This window comes from Triticum dicoccoides, chromosome 6A (assembly GCF_002162155.2).
Source record: "Triticum dicoccoides isolate Atlit2015 ecotype Zavitan chromosome 6A, WEW_v2.0, whole genome shotgun sequence".
NCBI lineage: Eukaryota > Viridiplantae > Streptophyta > Magnoliopsida > Poales > Poaceae > Triticum > Triticum dicoccoides.
Genome location: NC_041390.1, coordinates 608314415 through 608330727, shown reverse-complemented (window position 1 = coordinate 608330727; position 16313 = coordinate 608314415). Strand labels below are relative to the sequence as shown.

Genomic DNA, 16313 nt, shown 5'->3' with positions numbered 1-16313 from the left:
AAGAAACATGAGGACTTGCCCTGATTTCTTCAGTGCACATTTCTAAAGAAACTACCAAGCAAAACTGACATGAGGACTTGCCCTGATTTCTTCAGTGCACATTTGCAACATTAGTACCAAGCAAAACTCCCATTCTACACATAATATATTGAACACTAAGTTCAATTGTGCACTATCCATTTCTACTAAATATATCAATTTGTACAAACAAATCAATTTCTACTAAATATCACAATACTAATAAAAAAACTAACACTATCCATTCATCCATCCATCTTTGAAAGATATATCAATTGTGCACTATCCATTTCTACTAGATATATATCAATTTATACAAATAAATCAATTTCTACTAAATATATCAATTTCTACAAATAAATCAATTTGTACAAATATATCCATTTCTAGCACTATGCATTTCTACTAATATAAAAAACTAGCACTATCCATTCATATATAAACCAATCAACTACCCTACATATCCATCTACACAAAATATTCCGGCTCAGATCGCGAGGGAGACGCTTGGGAAAGAAGAAAAATCGCTAGGGGAAGAGGGGATATCTCACCTCCTTGCCGGAGTTGGTGACGGCCGCACAGTTCCGGCGGCGCCGTCGGGCAGCGGCGGCGGCGGTCGAGAAGGGGGGAACGAAGAAGGGGTGAAAACGACTTACACTGATTTTGACTGGATGGGGTAGTTTTTTTGCTGGCGTGGGCCTAATGGACACTATTGTCGTAGGCCTAATGAGCCATGCCATAGAAAACGAAAACAGACGGAAAAAACTAATAAAATGTCTATGGCGTACGGAAAACATACTATGCCAGCGGTAAGCTCGTATCAATATCGTACAAAATTGTCTGACGCCACCACTATTTGAAAAAAATAGTACTGGCGTTGCCAGGGGTCGGTGCGCCACTAACAAAAGTTGTGGCTAGCACTATTTCCACTACTGGCTCTTCAACACACCCATCCAGAACTACCACCAGATGTAGCGGATCTTCTTCTCTGAGTTGGCAACCCACAAACATGCCTTGGGCTCTTGATGCTGGTCTGTATATTTCGATGAAGTGGTATAGTTTGCTGTTGCATATTATTCTTCCGTTGAATCTTGGGTGTTTGATCCAAATATGACTCAAATACCAAAGAATTACATTTGGACACCTCCCACCCCACCCCAAAGAATCAGGACCCCAATAGCCAGCAAACGTTCGTCGGGAGAGGAAGACATTTCTGAATGATTTTTATGATAATTTTTGTGTTGCTTGAGCATGACAACTCTGTTGCAGTTCAGTTCTTGTCAGAAAATTGCCCTGCTTATACAAACAAAAATTGTCATCTTTATCATTCTCGCAACAACTAAGGCCCAATTCTTTTGGCCGATTCTCCCATTATTTATTATTTATTAATTAAACAGTAAAACTGAGCTGGCTATGCCTCCTGACAGCGATTTTGGGTCCTAAGCCGTCAGATTAGTCACGTGAACGCATCAGATGATTCTATCGTCCCGCAGCATTCTCTGGGCCTCGTCCGCCTCATCCGCTTGCACAAGCTGACAAACCAATATACGTGAAAAGGGCTGCTGCTCCACAGGTTTTTCTAGGCATCTTCTCATGAACCAGGCTGTTGGGCCGCAAGGTGAGTTCTTCTATCCGTGGAGCGATGATTGGGCCGGCTGGTCTGTGGCGCTGTTCTCAAAAAACAAAAATATGTGGCGCTGCAGCCTGTGTTTTTTCCTGATTAATTTGCTGTTTCTTAATGGTGCAGATGGTAGCTGGCTGTTGCGTTCCCAAGTTCCGTCACCGTCCGGTTATAAGTGGACGGGAGTATTTGGCTACATATAGTTCTATGTCAAGCCTACAGACGATGATGTGTGCCAGCGAGACATGCTCCACCACTTGCTCGAATGTCTTACCAAATGAATTTCAGACAAACTTTTTTGTACCATGACATTCCAATGCAAATTTAGATGGCAGTGTCACCCGTGTCAATTTTAAAACCTGTATACCCCACTTGCTCATAATCTTGAACTCGTATTTTTCTTATAATCCTAACTAGGATACCATCAAAACGGAAGAATCGACCAAAAGAACTGGACCTAAAGATGCCATTAAAATATTCGTAATTGTCATCCCTCCCAGCGAACGTTCGCTTGCCGGAGATATTTTCAGAACATCGGTACAGACACAAGCGCTCATATATACACGTACACACGCACACCCTACCCCTATGAGCACCTCCGGGAGACCGAGCCGGCATATCATCTTGAGATTTTACGAAGTCACCGTAGGCGCCTTGTAGTCGATGGGAACGTCTCCTCCCACTGAAAGCGTATCGCCGAAAATGCTGAAATAAATCTAGAATAAATGCGGGCATCATGACTTAATCCTGGTGGGCTGGAGATACCACTGTCCACCTAACCATCCTTCGCCGCTTGCCGGAGAATTAACAGGTGGGAGTACCATTGTTCCGCCTCTTATCTAAACGAAGGTCAAACAGTCCTCCGCGGAATTCCCGGAAACCAGCGAGCAAAATTCACGCTTTTCAAATTCGGCCGGCCACGGACGGAGCCGACGGAGGACACAACGCGCTCCCACTCTCACTGAGACGTGGGGCCCCGCTCCCACACAAGCATCCACGCAGGTCTCCCACCGGCCACCACCACCAACCTCCCCCACCCCCACCCAAAATCGCGCGCGAAAACATTTCCCTCGCTCCCGCGCTCACCCTCCAAATCGCTCCCGCCTCCGCTCCCAAAACAATCCCCTTTCCCCCGTCTCCCCCAAACCACCGGCGATCCCCCGAGGCCGTTCCGAACCCCTCGCCGCGCGCCCGCTCTCCCCTCTCGCCCCGGCACACGAGCCCGCGCCGCCTGCTGCCACCCGCGCCCGACACGTGTTCGACGGAAGGTCAGGCCGGGCCCGGCGGCGCGATGTACGTGGTGAAGCGCGACGGGCGGCAGGAGGCCGTCCACTTCGACAAGATCACGGCGCGGCTCAAGAAGCTCGCCTACGGCCTCAGCCAGGACCACTGCGACCCCGTCCTCGTCGCGCAGAAGGTCTGCGCCGGCGTCTACCGGGGCGTCACCACCTCCCAGCTCGACGAGCTCGCCGCCGAGACCGCCGCCGCCATGACCGCCTCCCACCCCGACTACGCATCGGTAACCCAACCCCCTCCCGCCCTCTCCCCGTCCCCTGCCCAGCCGCTTCGATGATTATGATCTCTAAGTGGTTCTGCCGCTCCTTTGCGCCGTGCAGCTCGCGGCCAGGATCGCCGTCTCCAACCTGCACAAGAACACCATGAAGTCCTTCTCAGAGACGTGCGTGCCTTCCTTTCTCTCTCTTGTCCAGGAGGAAATTCCTGATGATACGTTTCAATTTTGTTTCCTTTTTCTGCTGACCAGTGTTGTGACGTGGCTGTGTTGCTCTCTGTATGCAGGGTGAAGGTCATGTACACACATTTCAACGAGAGGTCTGGGCTGATGGCTCCCCTGATCGCTGATGACGTCTACGAGATCATCATGAAGGTGCGGTCTAGATGCTAACCGTGTTTTCTGTGGGAGCATGCCCTATTCCCCTGTCATTTAGATTACCTGGATCCTTTGACTATATATTGTAACTAAGGAGATTGTAGATGTAAGATGCTAAATACTATCACCTGGCACTCTGGCACAGTTGGGATTTGGCTAGTTATTCTGGCCGCACTGACATAAGTAGCTGGCTGTTCATGTTAGTGTTGCAATTTGCAACACTTTTTGCTGTACTTGTTTTTCATTTTTTTTTGTTGATGGGTCTGTCCTTAATCTGACTCTTTTGTTACATAGTTACATGTCTTGTGCATTGATAGTTTTAGTCTTTAGATGCTTCATTTCATATGAGTATCTGTGTTGTTAACTGATAATACTATAGTGTTACCTTTCTAAAAAAAACAGATATACAATGTTACTTATGGAATTTCTGATTTCTGTATTCTCATTTCAGAATGCTACTCGCTTAACATGCTAAACATGACCGCCTGGCACTCTGCCACACTTGTGAATTGTTAGCTATTTGGTCTGCACTGACATGAGTAGCTGGTTGTTCATGTGTTATGTTGCAATTTGCAATGCTGTGCTACCCTTTTATTTGTTTTAGTTGGTTGATGATCTTGTCCTTATTTAGACCATTTTGTTACATTTTTCTCTGTCCGTCTTGTGCATTGATAGTTTTTGGATGCTTCATTTCATATTGGTGTATCTGCGCTGTTCATTGGTATACAATATTACTTTTATGAAAAAACAAAACAGATATACTTATGGAATTTCTGATCGCTGTATCATTTCAGAATGCTACACGCCTGGACAGTGAGATAATTTATGATAGAGACTTTGACTACGATTTCTTTGGTTTTAAGACGCTTGAGAGGTCTTATCTACTGAAAGTTGGTGGGAAGGTTGTGGAAAGACCACAACATATGTTAATGAGGGTTTCTGTTGGGATACACAAGGATGATATTGAGTCTGCTGTCAAAACATACCACATGATGTCCCAGCGCTGGTTTACTCATGCTTCCCCAACCCTTTTCAATGCTGGCACTCCAAGGCCTCAAGTACTGCACCTTCGACCATAATTGAATTCAGTGGTGATGGTTAAGCTGTGTATTCATATTCCTATTATTTGTGATGCAGTTAAGCAGCTGCTTTCTGGTCTGCATGAAAGATGATAGCATTGAGGGAATTTATGATACTCTCTCGGAATGCGCTTCCATAAGCAAATCTGCTGGAGGGATTGGTGTCTCAATTCACAACGTTCGGGCTACTGGCAGTTACATTCGTGGAACTAATGGAACTTCTAATGGAATTGTACCCATGCTACGTGTTTTCAATGACACTGCACGCTATGTTGATCAAGGCGGAGGCAAGAGGAAAGGTAAGTAGCACCAGTTACTCAGTTAGTCCGACCACGTTTACATACTCTTAAGGATTCCTCACAGGTTCCTATTTTTATAGGTGCATTTGCTATATACTTGGAGCCTTGGCATGCTGATATTTACGAGTTCCTTGATTTGAGAAAGAACCATGGAAAGGTAAATGTTCTTGAAGTAACGCGTAACACACTTTGAGACAGAGATACTAGAAACTTATTACCAGTTTGGATTTAATTTTTCAGCATTTGATCACGACCGTCACGCTACGACCTTATACTACCCCATCTCACCCTCATTATGTGTAATTTACAGGAGGAGAATCGTGCCAGGGATCTTTTCTATGCTCTCTGGATTCCTGATTTATTCATGGAAAGGGTGCAAAAAAATGAGCAATGGTCATTATTTTGTCCCAGTGAAGCTCCAGGTTTGGCTGATTGCTGGGGAGATGAGTTTCAGAATCTGTACAGCAAATATGAAAGAGAAGTAAGCTGGACTAGATGTTACATATTTCTTGGAGTGACGAAACATGTACTAATAACATAGCTACGTGATTTCAGGGCAAAGCGAAGAAAATTGTTTCAGCACAGTCCCTCTGGTTTGAAATTTTGAAAGCACAGATAGAAACTGGAACACCATATATGCTTTATAAGGTTTGTCTAAATTTTGCAAGTCCCTGAACACCTGCTTTCTCTTGCAATGGTTTGGCTTAAAAAGTCCTTGATGATGAATTGATGATGATGTGCAGGACAGTTGCAACAGAAAAAGTAATCAACAAAATCTGGGCACAATTAAGTCTTCCAACTTGTGCACAGAGATAGTTGAGTTCACAAGTCCCACTGAAACTGCCGTGTGCAATCTGGCATCAATTGCTTTGCCACGTTTTGTAAGAGAAAAGGTATGTGCTGATGACTGCTGAGTTTTTTCGTTAGCGGTTGTAACCTGGCAATGTGTGTGCATTACTTGACCCTGTACATTTGATGTTTCAGGGTGTTCCGATAGAGTCCCATCCAGCTAAGCTTGTTGGCAGCATTGGGTCAAAAAATAGATACTTTGACTTCGATAAATTAGCTGAGGTTTGCCTGGCTCATCTTTATTGTGGGATCCTGTCCCATTAGTCTGAATGCCAACTAACAAATTGTTGAATGTATGACAGATTACTTCAATTGTTACATGGAATCTCAACAAAATAATTGATATCAACTACTACCCCATTGAGACAGCAAGGAGGTCAAATATGAGGCACAGGCCAATTGGAATAGGTGTTCAAGGCTTAGCAGACACTTTCATTTTACTTGGCATGCCATTTGATTCACCAGAGGTACATTTTCAAGCTTATTTAAGTATGGTCATTTCACTTTGTACTTTGGTGATACTCATTATAATGGAATTGTCTCAGGCCCAGCAGTTAAACAAGGATATCTTTGAGACTATCTATTATCATGCATTGAAAGCTTCTGCTGAAATTGCCGCAAAAGAAGGTCCTTATATAACTTATGATGGGTGCCCAGTCAGCAAGGTTTGTCTGATTTCTGTAAATATACCTGTCATTTGTGCTGAATATATGGTGTGATTATGTTGAACTATGCATTTTTTTCACATATAAATTTTAACTGATGGTAGAAAACAATAAAATTATTTCTATGCTCGCCATTAGTGGTAAGGTATTTAAGGAGATGTAGATTTTAGCATGATTTACTTACAACTATGAAGAACTAAACAACTATAACTGTGAGATAGGCCTTCCCACTACTGATGTTCCCATCAGGGTGAACTTAATTAATTGCTTAACTGTGAAATTGTGCTTGTGCTAGTGAAGTAATTGTATTCATGAATGATGTTCTCTCTTGAATGGTTTGTAGTAAGATAATGGAACTCTTAGTTATAATTGGCAGGTCATTTTGTTCCTTCACAGGGTTTTAGCAGCCAATCTTATTTCTGAGGTTATTCTCAATACACTTCTATGCAGGGCATTCTTCAACCTGATATGTGGAATGTAGTGCCATCAGACAGATGGGACTGGCCAGCTATAAGGGGGATGATTTCCAAAGTTGGGTTAAGGAACTCTCTTCTTGTGGCTCCAATGCCCACTGCTTCTACTAGTCAAATTCTTGGCAACAATGAGTGCTTTGAACCATACACGTCGAACATTTACAGTCGAAGAGTTTTAAGGTTTGCATATCTGTCCCTTGTAGTTTTGAGCCGCTGTTTGACGTACCAATGCTTAGATGCAACATAATTATTTTTCTCTTGGCAGTGGTGAGTTTGTTGTAGTGAACAAGCATCTCCTCCATGATCTGACCGAGATGGGTATCTGGTCTCCTGTCCTGAAAAACAATATTATCTACGACGATGGCTCTGTCCAAAAGATCACTGAGATCCCAGATGATCTGAAAGCAATTTACAAGTACGTGAAATACGATCATCCCACCCTTTAGTTTCAAAGGTTTTGGTTCATGGCTTCATGCGCGTCTAAACCTTTCTATATCATTGAACCAGGACTGTTTGGGAGATCAAACAGAAAACTGTTGTTGACATGGCCGTCGACCGTGGCTGCTACATCGATCAAAGTCAGAGCCTCAATATCCACATGGATCAAGCAAACTCTGGGAAGCTAACCTCCCTGCACTTCCACGCTTGGTCCAAGGTCTGCCTGTTAAAACCAATACTGCTCTAGCGCTCCATGGTTTTACTGAAAACTCCAACAGTTAGCGCTGAATTTGTAAATTTGCATGCTAACAATGTTGTTTATGATGCTACTGTCATGTGCCAGGGCCTGAAAACAGGGATGTACTATCTGAGGACACGTGCTGCTGCCGATGCGATCAAATTCACAGTGGACACTAGTCTTCTCAAGGTGAATGCTTCACTGATTTGCAGATCCATATTTTTCTCCACACGACTGCTTAGACATGATCCTTACCGTGAGCAACACTGAACGTGCAGGATAAGAAGCCTGCGAATGCTGAGGAGGAAGAGGATCTCCAGGCTAAGATGGCGCAGGTGACCTGCTCCCTGAACAACCGGGAGGACTGCTTGTCATGTGGAAGCTAGATTCATCCGTGACACCCTACGCTAACCTATACTATCCTCTTACTGTTGGCTTGTCGTTGGGTTCGATGATATATCTGTAGTGGTAATCTGCCTATGCATGATGAACTCTGAATTAAAAGCAAGCCTTGCTCCAGAACCTCGCACTCATGCTATTGCGCCTGTATATATATGCCACCTATATATATCTAAATGTATAATATTTGCCTGGAACACTTATCTTCGTTCTTGTACTGTCCAGAAGTTCTGTGCTTTCCAACTTAAAAAACTGCAGTAACTTTAAGTCAAAACACACGGCTGTGATTGAATGGTAACTCCACGAGGTATGCTTTTTTTTTTTAAAACTTTTGGTGTGATTTTGTCCTTGCAAAAATCGTCAAAGGGGTAAAATCTGGCGCGCGCCTTCCATTTGGTAATAACTATACATATTTCGGAAAAAAATATACCTTTTCAGATATTTAGCAAACTAATTTCGGATGGTAATATATCTGGAAATCTGGCACTACGACATGTAATTTGCTGCCTTACTAAGATGCAAATTTTGTTTCCATGGTTATTAATTTTGCTACTAGTAGAAACGTTGCTCCATATGGATTTTTTTGCCCTTTTTTGAGCGGGAATGGATTTTTTTTTGCCTTACATGATTATTAATGGTGTTTCCATCGACATGTGAATCAGCTTACATGATTATTAATGGTGTTTGCTTCTATGGAATAGGAGTATATCTTATGATATATTATTTCCAAAGCATTCCTTCCACCGAAGATAGAAACAATACTCTTTCTTTTTTTGACATGAATAGAATAGAGACTCCCTAGATACTCCCACGTTAATATACCTACCAGTGGTTGGATAGTTAGGATGACAATGGTGTCCCCAACACACCACGGTTCAAGTCCTAGACTTGACACCGGTGCTCGTATTTTCCTGGTTTTATTTCAGACCTTTCGGTGAGGTGCGTTCAGTGGGAAAAGACGTTTTTGTCAGCAATGAAGGTGTCTGACGACTGCGTCAATCTCTATACGATGTGCCGGCTCAGCCTCTCGGCAAAAAGGTGACTTCCTTTGCGTCAAGTTGTCCTTGCTACGTACAAAGGCGACCAAGCCGAGCAACCGACTTGGGCTAGCCCTATTAGGAGTAACTGATATCTTCAATGTCTTCGGACATTTTTAGGGGTCGTCTTCAATGGTTAAACCGAATCTCTAGGGACTTCTATCTGTGTTATCCTGTGAATCTCACAACACATTAGTCGCTCAACCAAGTTTGTCTTCAGTACTCCAAAACCAATAAGGCGTGGCACTAGATGCACTTACAGTCTATGCCATGGAAATTAAAACCATTAAGCTACGCGTGAAGGGCGGCCAACCAGCTATGCCACATGGCGCAAGCTGGTTGGCCGCGGTGAGAAATCTTTTACAATTTTTTAGATGAAGGTGTGGATTATTTTTTAAATGTATTTTTTAGATAGAGATGAGGACCTCTGATATTTTTTAAATGGTGGGTATGCAAAGTGGCACTTGCTGGTAGGATGTTGTGGTAAAAAAATAGATAAAGATGAGGATTATTATTTTTTTAAGATTTTTTTTAGACGGGGGTGAGGACTCTATGTATTTTTTAAATAGAAACGTGTGCACAACTTCCTCTCAAGCGGCGCCACAGGGTGGCGCCCCAATCACTAGTTGAGATAACGACATGTCCCATGGTGTCAACAAACAACAGAGCTTCGCGCCGCGCCCTCATGGAGCCGCTTAGGCTGATATGGACATGCATGACCGGATTCTATCTGATCCAGATATCCTTGGCAAGATTTCCGGCAACAGTTCCAGAACACGTCGATGGCAAGATCAAGGATGACCGATCATGTAGATCGCTGTTGTGATGCCAAAAGAGCACTAGGATCGCCACTTGCCTCCACCACATCGACACCATCGCCGCCACGACGGAGGGCGCCGTCCCGCGGCGCCCACAGCCCATGCCGTCGGTTGAAGACGGACGCCAGATCGGGGCGGATCCTGATCCGTCGCCACCCCCTCGCCTGCATGATCCGCCACCTCGAAGCCCGTCGTGCGCTGCCGCCATGGGGATCCGCCGCTGCACCACCTTGACCCTCACCATCGCCGCCCTGCCGTGCCACCCCTTGGTAGAGGCCCTGCGCGAGAAGGCGACACGCCTCGCCGCCACCGACACCGGCCAGGCTTTGCCCGGCCACGTCCTCTGGCGGCGGTGAGGGAGGAGGGAGGGAGGGTGGGTACTGGTGGCGGCGGCGGTAGCGTCCTCCCTATTGCCCACGGGAGTGGCGTGGGAGGGTCAGATCCTTCTTTTGTTGGATGATTGATATCCTCCTTTTTTTAGAATCGCCCCCCTCTTTATTATATGAGAAAAGTATACTTTTCGTCCCTCAACTCTTGGTGAAGTCTAGATTTGGTCCCTCAACTTCAAAACCGGACAACTTGCACCCCCAACTACCGAAACCGGACAAGGTTCGTCCCTGGACTCGGTTTTGACCGGGTTTTGGTGTTGACTCACCCCGGTTTTGACCGGTGCTCACTCATATTCCTGTAATTTTTTATATCCGTGAACTTTTTAAAATTCACATACACTTTTCAACTCTGCATAGTTTATTCAAGGTCGCGTATTTTTTAAAAAATAAACATATTTTTTTTCAAATCAGCGAACTATTCTGAAATTCGTGTACTTTTTTCAAATCCGTGATTTTTAACATTTACGTATTTTTTCCAAATCCCCGTTTTTTCCCCAAGTTTGCGTAAATTTATCAAATCCAAGTATTTTTCAAAGCCATGAATTGTTTCTGAAATTCACATACTTATTTCAAATCCACATGCTTTTCAAAGTCCGTTTTTTTTCAAATCGGTGTTGCTTTTATAATCCATGAACTTTGTAGTATGAAATTCACGTACTTGTTTCAAGTTAAAATAATTTTTGAAATCCACATATTTTGCGCAAAAGAAGTCCATATCCGCGTACTTTTTTCAAGTTTGCATAAAATTTTCAAATTCATGAACTCTTTCAGAAAAATGTACTCGAATATGAAAGGTGCATCAATTTTAAAAAATTAAAAATTTTAAAAACTAAATGAACTTTAAAAACATATGCATTTTTGAAAAATACATGAACTTGGAAAAAAGTACGCCGATTTAAAAAAAGTACACACAATTTAAAAAGATTCACGTATTTGAAAAAGTAATCAAATTTGAAAACAGTAGGTGGACTTGGAAAAGGTAGGCAAATTTGAGTCGGAACGGTTAAAACTGGGGTGGGGCACCACCAAAACCGGTCAAAACCGTGCCCAGGGATGAATCTTGTCCGGTTTGAGAAGTTAAGGGTGCAAGTTGTCCAGTTTTAGAGTTGAGGAACTAAATCTAGACTCCGCCAAGAATTGAGGGATGAAAAGTATATTTTTTTCTTATTATATTGATACAATCACAGACATAGGGATACAAAGGTTCATCGGTGGGTTTCCAAACCAAACCGATGTTCCAACATCAAGGGACGTAGCATAGCGGGATAAATTATGAGCTTCACCATTGAAGCTCGTCCTTCATGACAGAAACCTGCTTCTTGAGAGCGTTTTGCCCGGTCCTGGCACTCATGAATGAGTAATAAAGCTGAACACACCTTTGTCAGGCAGCTCTCGTGGGAAAGAACGGAGACACTTAGTTAGCAACCTCCAAAACAATCTGTGGCTATTTTAATTCGTCCAAGATTCAGATCAGCTGACAGTGCTAGAGCTTCTCTGCATGCCAAGTTCTCCAGAATTGCTGGATCGGACAGTCCTTCAAAAGTTACAGACCACTTAGATCCCTTGCAAGTTGCAACACAACTAGTCTGTCTCGCAGGTTTCTGCTCCCGAATGAAATCGAGATCACTCGGAAATTTATTAATGAAACCGAATGTTGACAAAGGGCTCTGATATTCATCACCAAAAATTGCTTTCCGTCTCGCATACCAGATTGACCACATTGTTACCAGTAGTCCAGATAAACTCCTCGACTAGGATTGGCCCCGTCCTACCACTCCTCAACTACTAGTAGGAGTACATTACTCGCTACAGCTGCAAATGAACCACCAAGATTTCCACATCACCCGGTGGCGTTTGGGTGAGCCGCCATTGCCCATTGGTATCTCCTCTGAGCACGGGCCAACCCCCTCCTCGTCCGAGGTCGGTGGAAGGCCGGCCACAACACGGGCCTCAACGGCGCATATCTGCCGCAATCGAAGTGAAATCAGGACTAATATGAAACGATAAGAAGCTGCCATGGCTGCTTCAGAACCATGTCCTGAATATATAGCAAGTGAGTATACACGACAGTAGCATGCAAATTGATAGGGCGTGTGCCCCTGTGCCAACTATATAAAGTACAGTACTAGACACTTAGTGAAAGTATTACTTATTAAACAGAGAGAGCATAGGTAAAGTCGGCAGACCAACATCATGAGACTTGGGTAATAATTAACTGTAGCAAGCTCACGGCACTAACGCGGCCGCCAACACACTCAGACCAAATGGAAGCCTTCGAAGAGGCGGATCACTCTCCGGCACCATAGTAGAACATGCTTGGGTACGGCCAGAGTGGCAGAGCTAACTCCACGGGGTCCTGTTCGCCGTACCAGCGTATAGCCCAAGGGTCGGAGTAGCGGTCCCTGTGAGCGCGAGAAAGCGGCGGATTCCAATGGTCACAGTCAACGGGCGCCGTGTCCAACACAGGATCCGGCTCCTCACGCAGTCCGTGGAAAGTACTCCCTCCGTAAACTATTATAAGAGCGTTTAGATCACTACTTTAGTTATCTAAACACTCTTATATTAGTTTACAGAGGGAGTACATGGCTGAGAGCCATAGCCGACACAGTACGAGGTGTTGCTCCTCCCTCCCCATTTTTCCGGGCGGGCTCATGCACGAAAGTGGCATGCCGTTTGGTTCTGCCCCCAGAAAGAGCGCCCAATCATCCAGCTTCTCCATGGGCAGCACTGTCGCGGGCTCGGTCGACACGTCGAGGCGGTAGAGCTCCCGAGGGAAGGGAATAAAAACGATAAGCATGTCACCACAAACCACCAGCGCTGTCATATCACGATGTTCTTGACTCCAGTCCTCCTTGTCGGTTGTTATATCCTGCATGTAGACCAAGCTGAGGGGCCATCTGCACAGAGTGGAACCACCCATTGCCATCCGAGAGAATGAACTGACCATCGAATTCCACAATCTGGTCCGTATACATATAAGGAAGCTGGGCTTGGGACCAAGAGTCGCTTCCAACACGCCAATCAAATAAGTAGGACTTGTGGTAGGTGCTGGTACTGACAATGAGATGTGAGCTGGGTGATGTGACAGGGGCTGTTAGAATGCCATTACAGCGGTATATCGAACACTTGGCACTGGGTGGGAGACATGGAGCTGAAACCTCCACACCAGTGAAGAGTGAAGACATGGACGATGCGACAATATCCTTCGCGGTAGTAGATGATATTACCATAGGAAGAGCCGATACATTTCATATTCTCCAGGGTTTCTCGAGGAATCTGGCAGTGAAGGGCGGCGTTCGGGTTGGCAGGATCAATATCCTTACATTTGAGTAGCTCACGGCAACCATCAGTAGAAGGAAGAAGAGGACCTTGTACATGACGGACACGGGGCTGGATGAGGAGAGGTGGGAATTTTGTGCGGAATGTAGATTTCGATGGGTATGAAGAGTAGGCAGTACGCCAAGAGGGGCATGTTGCGGCGAAGCCAAGAATGTCTCGAAAAGAGCGCAATCGAGCAACGATGGGATGAAGCAACTCATCTGGGAGGTCAGCCCAACCTTGGATACCGGAACAAGCAGGGGGTCCAGCGAGAGAGACAGTGGGCCGCCTGCTGGGGTTTTGCATGGCGCTCTGCTGATGGCAAACTATCTGCAAGCAGTAGAAAAACAGTGAGCTGCTTAATAAATAATAAGAGGCATAAGTAGCATGTTAATTAGAATACACTAGATAAGAAAATGATGTTTTGCAGGTTTGATAGAGAGTATATGCCTATCTATCTATCAATGTAATCAAACAAACTTGTTATTGCACCAGGAATAATAAGAGTGGATGGACAAATATACGGTATCCATGTATGCTGATGAAAATCAAAGGAACTCTAAAAGCGGCAATTTTGATACGGTTAAATTTCAGTGGTGGTCCTCTCATGTTCGGAATAAGCTAACAGTGCCCAGGGCAAGAAGATACTTGCCCATGGAAATGTATCCCTATGAGTATTCTTTCTGTAAGCAAATGTGACAGGTGCAGATCGATCATCTCAGGGGCGCTCAAATAGATGAAAACAACCGACTAACAAAAACTGAAATGTATGCCTATCAATGAAAGGAGGAACTTCCTATGCACCGAAAGCAACAGTTTGTATCTCGTATTGGTGGGCTTAAGCTAGCACTAGCACCCAGGCCAAGAATATACTTGCATATGGAATGTATCTCAATTGTATACAGTAAATAAAAGTGACAGGTGCCGTTCTAGCTCTGTAACCGCTTCGGCGCACTGAACCGTTGCACAGATGTTTTTAGAAGAAACCTTTTTGTTTCTTCCATTGGGTAGATGAAATTGCTCATAACGGCCAACTAACGAAAACCGGAATAAAATGCCTATCAAATGAAAGGAACTTGCTATGCAGTAAAAACAACAAATTTGATCTGATTGAATTCCGGTGGGTCGCCGCAGGCTGTCGTGTTGGGAACAAGATAATACCACCCAGGGAGGGCAAGCAGTTCAAACGCTAAGGCAAAGCGCTGTTCAGATGTTTCAAAAGGCCCCCTTTCCTTTCGTGAGCTTGGCAGATCATTTCAGGACGGTGCCCTCTAATCTAAAAAAAGAAACGATCGGCAGCGGGAACAGAATCCACTAGTAGGTGTCAAATCGGTCCACGGAGATGATCTCGTAGTCGCAGGGTTATGGGAAATAATTAAGAGATGGGCCGAACAAAGAATTAAAGAAGCAACGGGATACGTATGGCACCACGATTGATTCGGTGGAACTAGCTAGGGTTCTGCTGGAGCAGAGGCATGCAGAGGGGGCGAGAGGGAGAGGAGAGGCCTTGCCTTGCGGTTGCGGATGGGAAAGGAGACGGCGATGCGGTGCCGGATGGGCTGCTGCGGAGGAATTCTCCGGCGGGCGGTGCCGCCGCCTCGCCCGCCGTGGAGGATTCGCTCTGTCGGCTTCCGGCCTTTCCCTTTGCCGCTGGCGCCTTTCCCCAACGCACTCCACTCCACTAGACACTAGTAGTGCGAACGGAGGGATGGAGCAAAGTGCAACTCCCCGGTTTGCCTTTTCTTTTTCACCGGCTCGAATTATTCGCCCGAGCACACACCCGTAGATCAACTAGTATTTTTTTTGCATCGAACAGATATCTATTGTTACCGTCTTAGAGCAACTTTTTTTCTTCTTCACATGAATCAATTATATTATAAAAGTTAACCGAAAGTACAAAGCATCTCAAACGTAACAAAATTATATCACGATTCCGAGACCACCAAACGACTACTACTGCCGTCAGAACGAGCCACCGACTCGCCGCTATCGCCAGTGCCCTATTGGACCCGGCTTGACCTTGTTGATGCCATCCCGGAAGTCTTCGTGCATGTGCCCCTAAGGACCAGCGTCTTGGAGTCGCATTCGTCGTTGTTGAACCCTTGTATAAATCTGAAGCACCTGACACCAAATCTTATCACATGACACGAAGCCTTAACCTCACCGTCCAAAAATACGATAATAATCTACACCGAAGCTTCGTCGACTACGTCCAAATGCTGAATGTGAGGGAGATCGGTACCTTGGGAACAATTCCGACCTGACAGTAAGAGAGGGGTAGTGAGAAGGAGCATGGTCTAACTACGGAGAAGGTGTGACACAAGATGTTTACGAGTTCGGGCCCTTCACGGTGGAGGTAAAGACCCTGCACCTCGAGCTGCTGGAGTTGTTCTTCTTATGTCTGGATGAGTACAAATGGATGTTAATCCTTCACCAAATGCTATGAGGTGGCTTATATAGAGTACGCCGCCTCTTGAGCTAGCTCATTACAAGGAGGGGTTGATGATTATGTTTTTTACAGGCGTTATTATTAGAAACTGAAGGTTAAATTACTAGTAATGCCCGGCGTCTGTGTTCCTCAGCTGCTTCAGATCCTGCGCTTGTGGGACGAAAGACTTTATAATTGCTAGACGAAAGACTTTCTAATTGTGGCACTTGTTTCAGAAAAATAAGGTGTGTTGTTTCTTCCGGTACTTCCTGACGTTCCACTAGGAATGGCTGATGCAGTGAACCGTGGAGGTCAACTCCTTGCAAATCTAACAACAGGCACCCCATGGGAAGCTT

At 45.0% G+C, this 16313-nt stretch overlaps 1 protein-coding gene and 1 pseudogene across 1 annotated transcript; one reads left to right on the top strand and one right to left on the bottom strand.

Moving 5' to 3' along the window:
* The first annotated feature begins 2712 nt into the window (after nt 1-2712).
* LOC119318408 (ribonucleoside-diphosphate reductase large subunit-like) lies at nt 2713-8180 on the top strand. The gene is made up of 17 exons (XM_037592965.1): nt 2713-3158; nt 3256-3317; nt 3437-3524; nt 4322-4585; nt 4665-4905; nt 4986-5062; nt 5216-5386; nt 5461-5553; nt 5649-5798; nt 5890-5976; nt 6057-6221; nt 6300-6419; nt 6870-7072; nt 7158-7307; nt 7400-7547; nt 7674-7757; nt 7847-8180. The coding sequence occupies exons 1-17, from the start codon at nt 2931-2933 to the stop codon at nt 7952-7954; spliced, it is 2439 nt and encodes an 812-aa protein (XP_037448862.1). The 5' UTR covers nt 2713-2930; the 3' UTR covers nt 7955-8180.
* Nucleotides 8181-12205: 4025 nt separating this feature from the next.
* On the bottom strand, nt 12206-15208 carry LOC119318407 (annotated as a pseudogene).
* Between the last annotated feature and the right edge of the window lie 1105 nt (nt 15209-16313).

What these genes read in the sequence shown, in the direction of transcription:
- LOC119318408 (XM_037592965.1), top strand. Translation starts at nt 2,931, where the DNA reads ATGTACGTGGTGAAGCGCGACGGGCGGCAGGAGGCCGTCCACTTCGAC. An exon ending in ATGAAGTCCTTCTCAGAGAC is followed by an intron (nt 3,318 to 3,436) that starts GTGCGTGCCTTC and finishes CTCTGTATGCAG; the next exon opens with GGTGAAGGTCATGTACACAC. An exon ending in TGAGAAAGAACCATGGAAAG is followed by an intron (nt 5,063 to 5,215) that starts GTAAATGTTCTT and finishes TGTAATTTACAG; the next exon opens with GAGGAGAATCGTGCCAGGGA.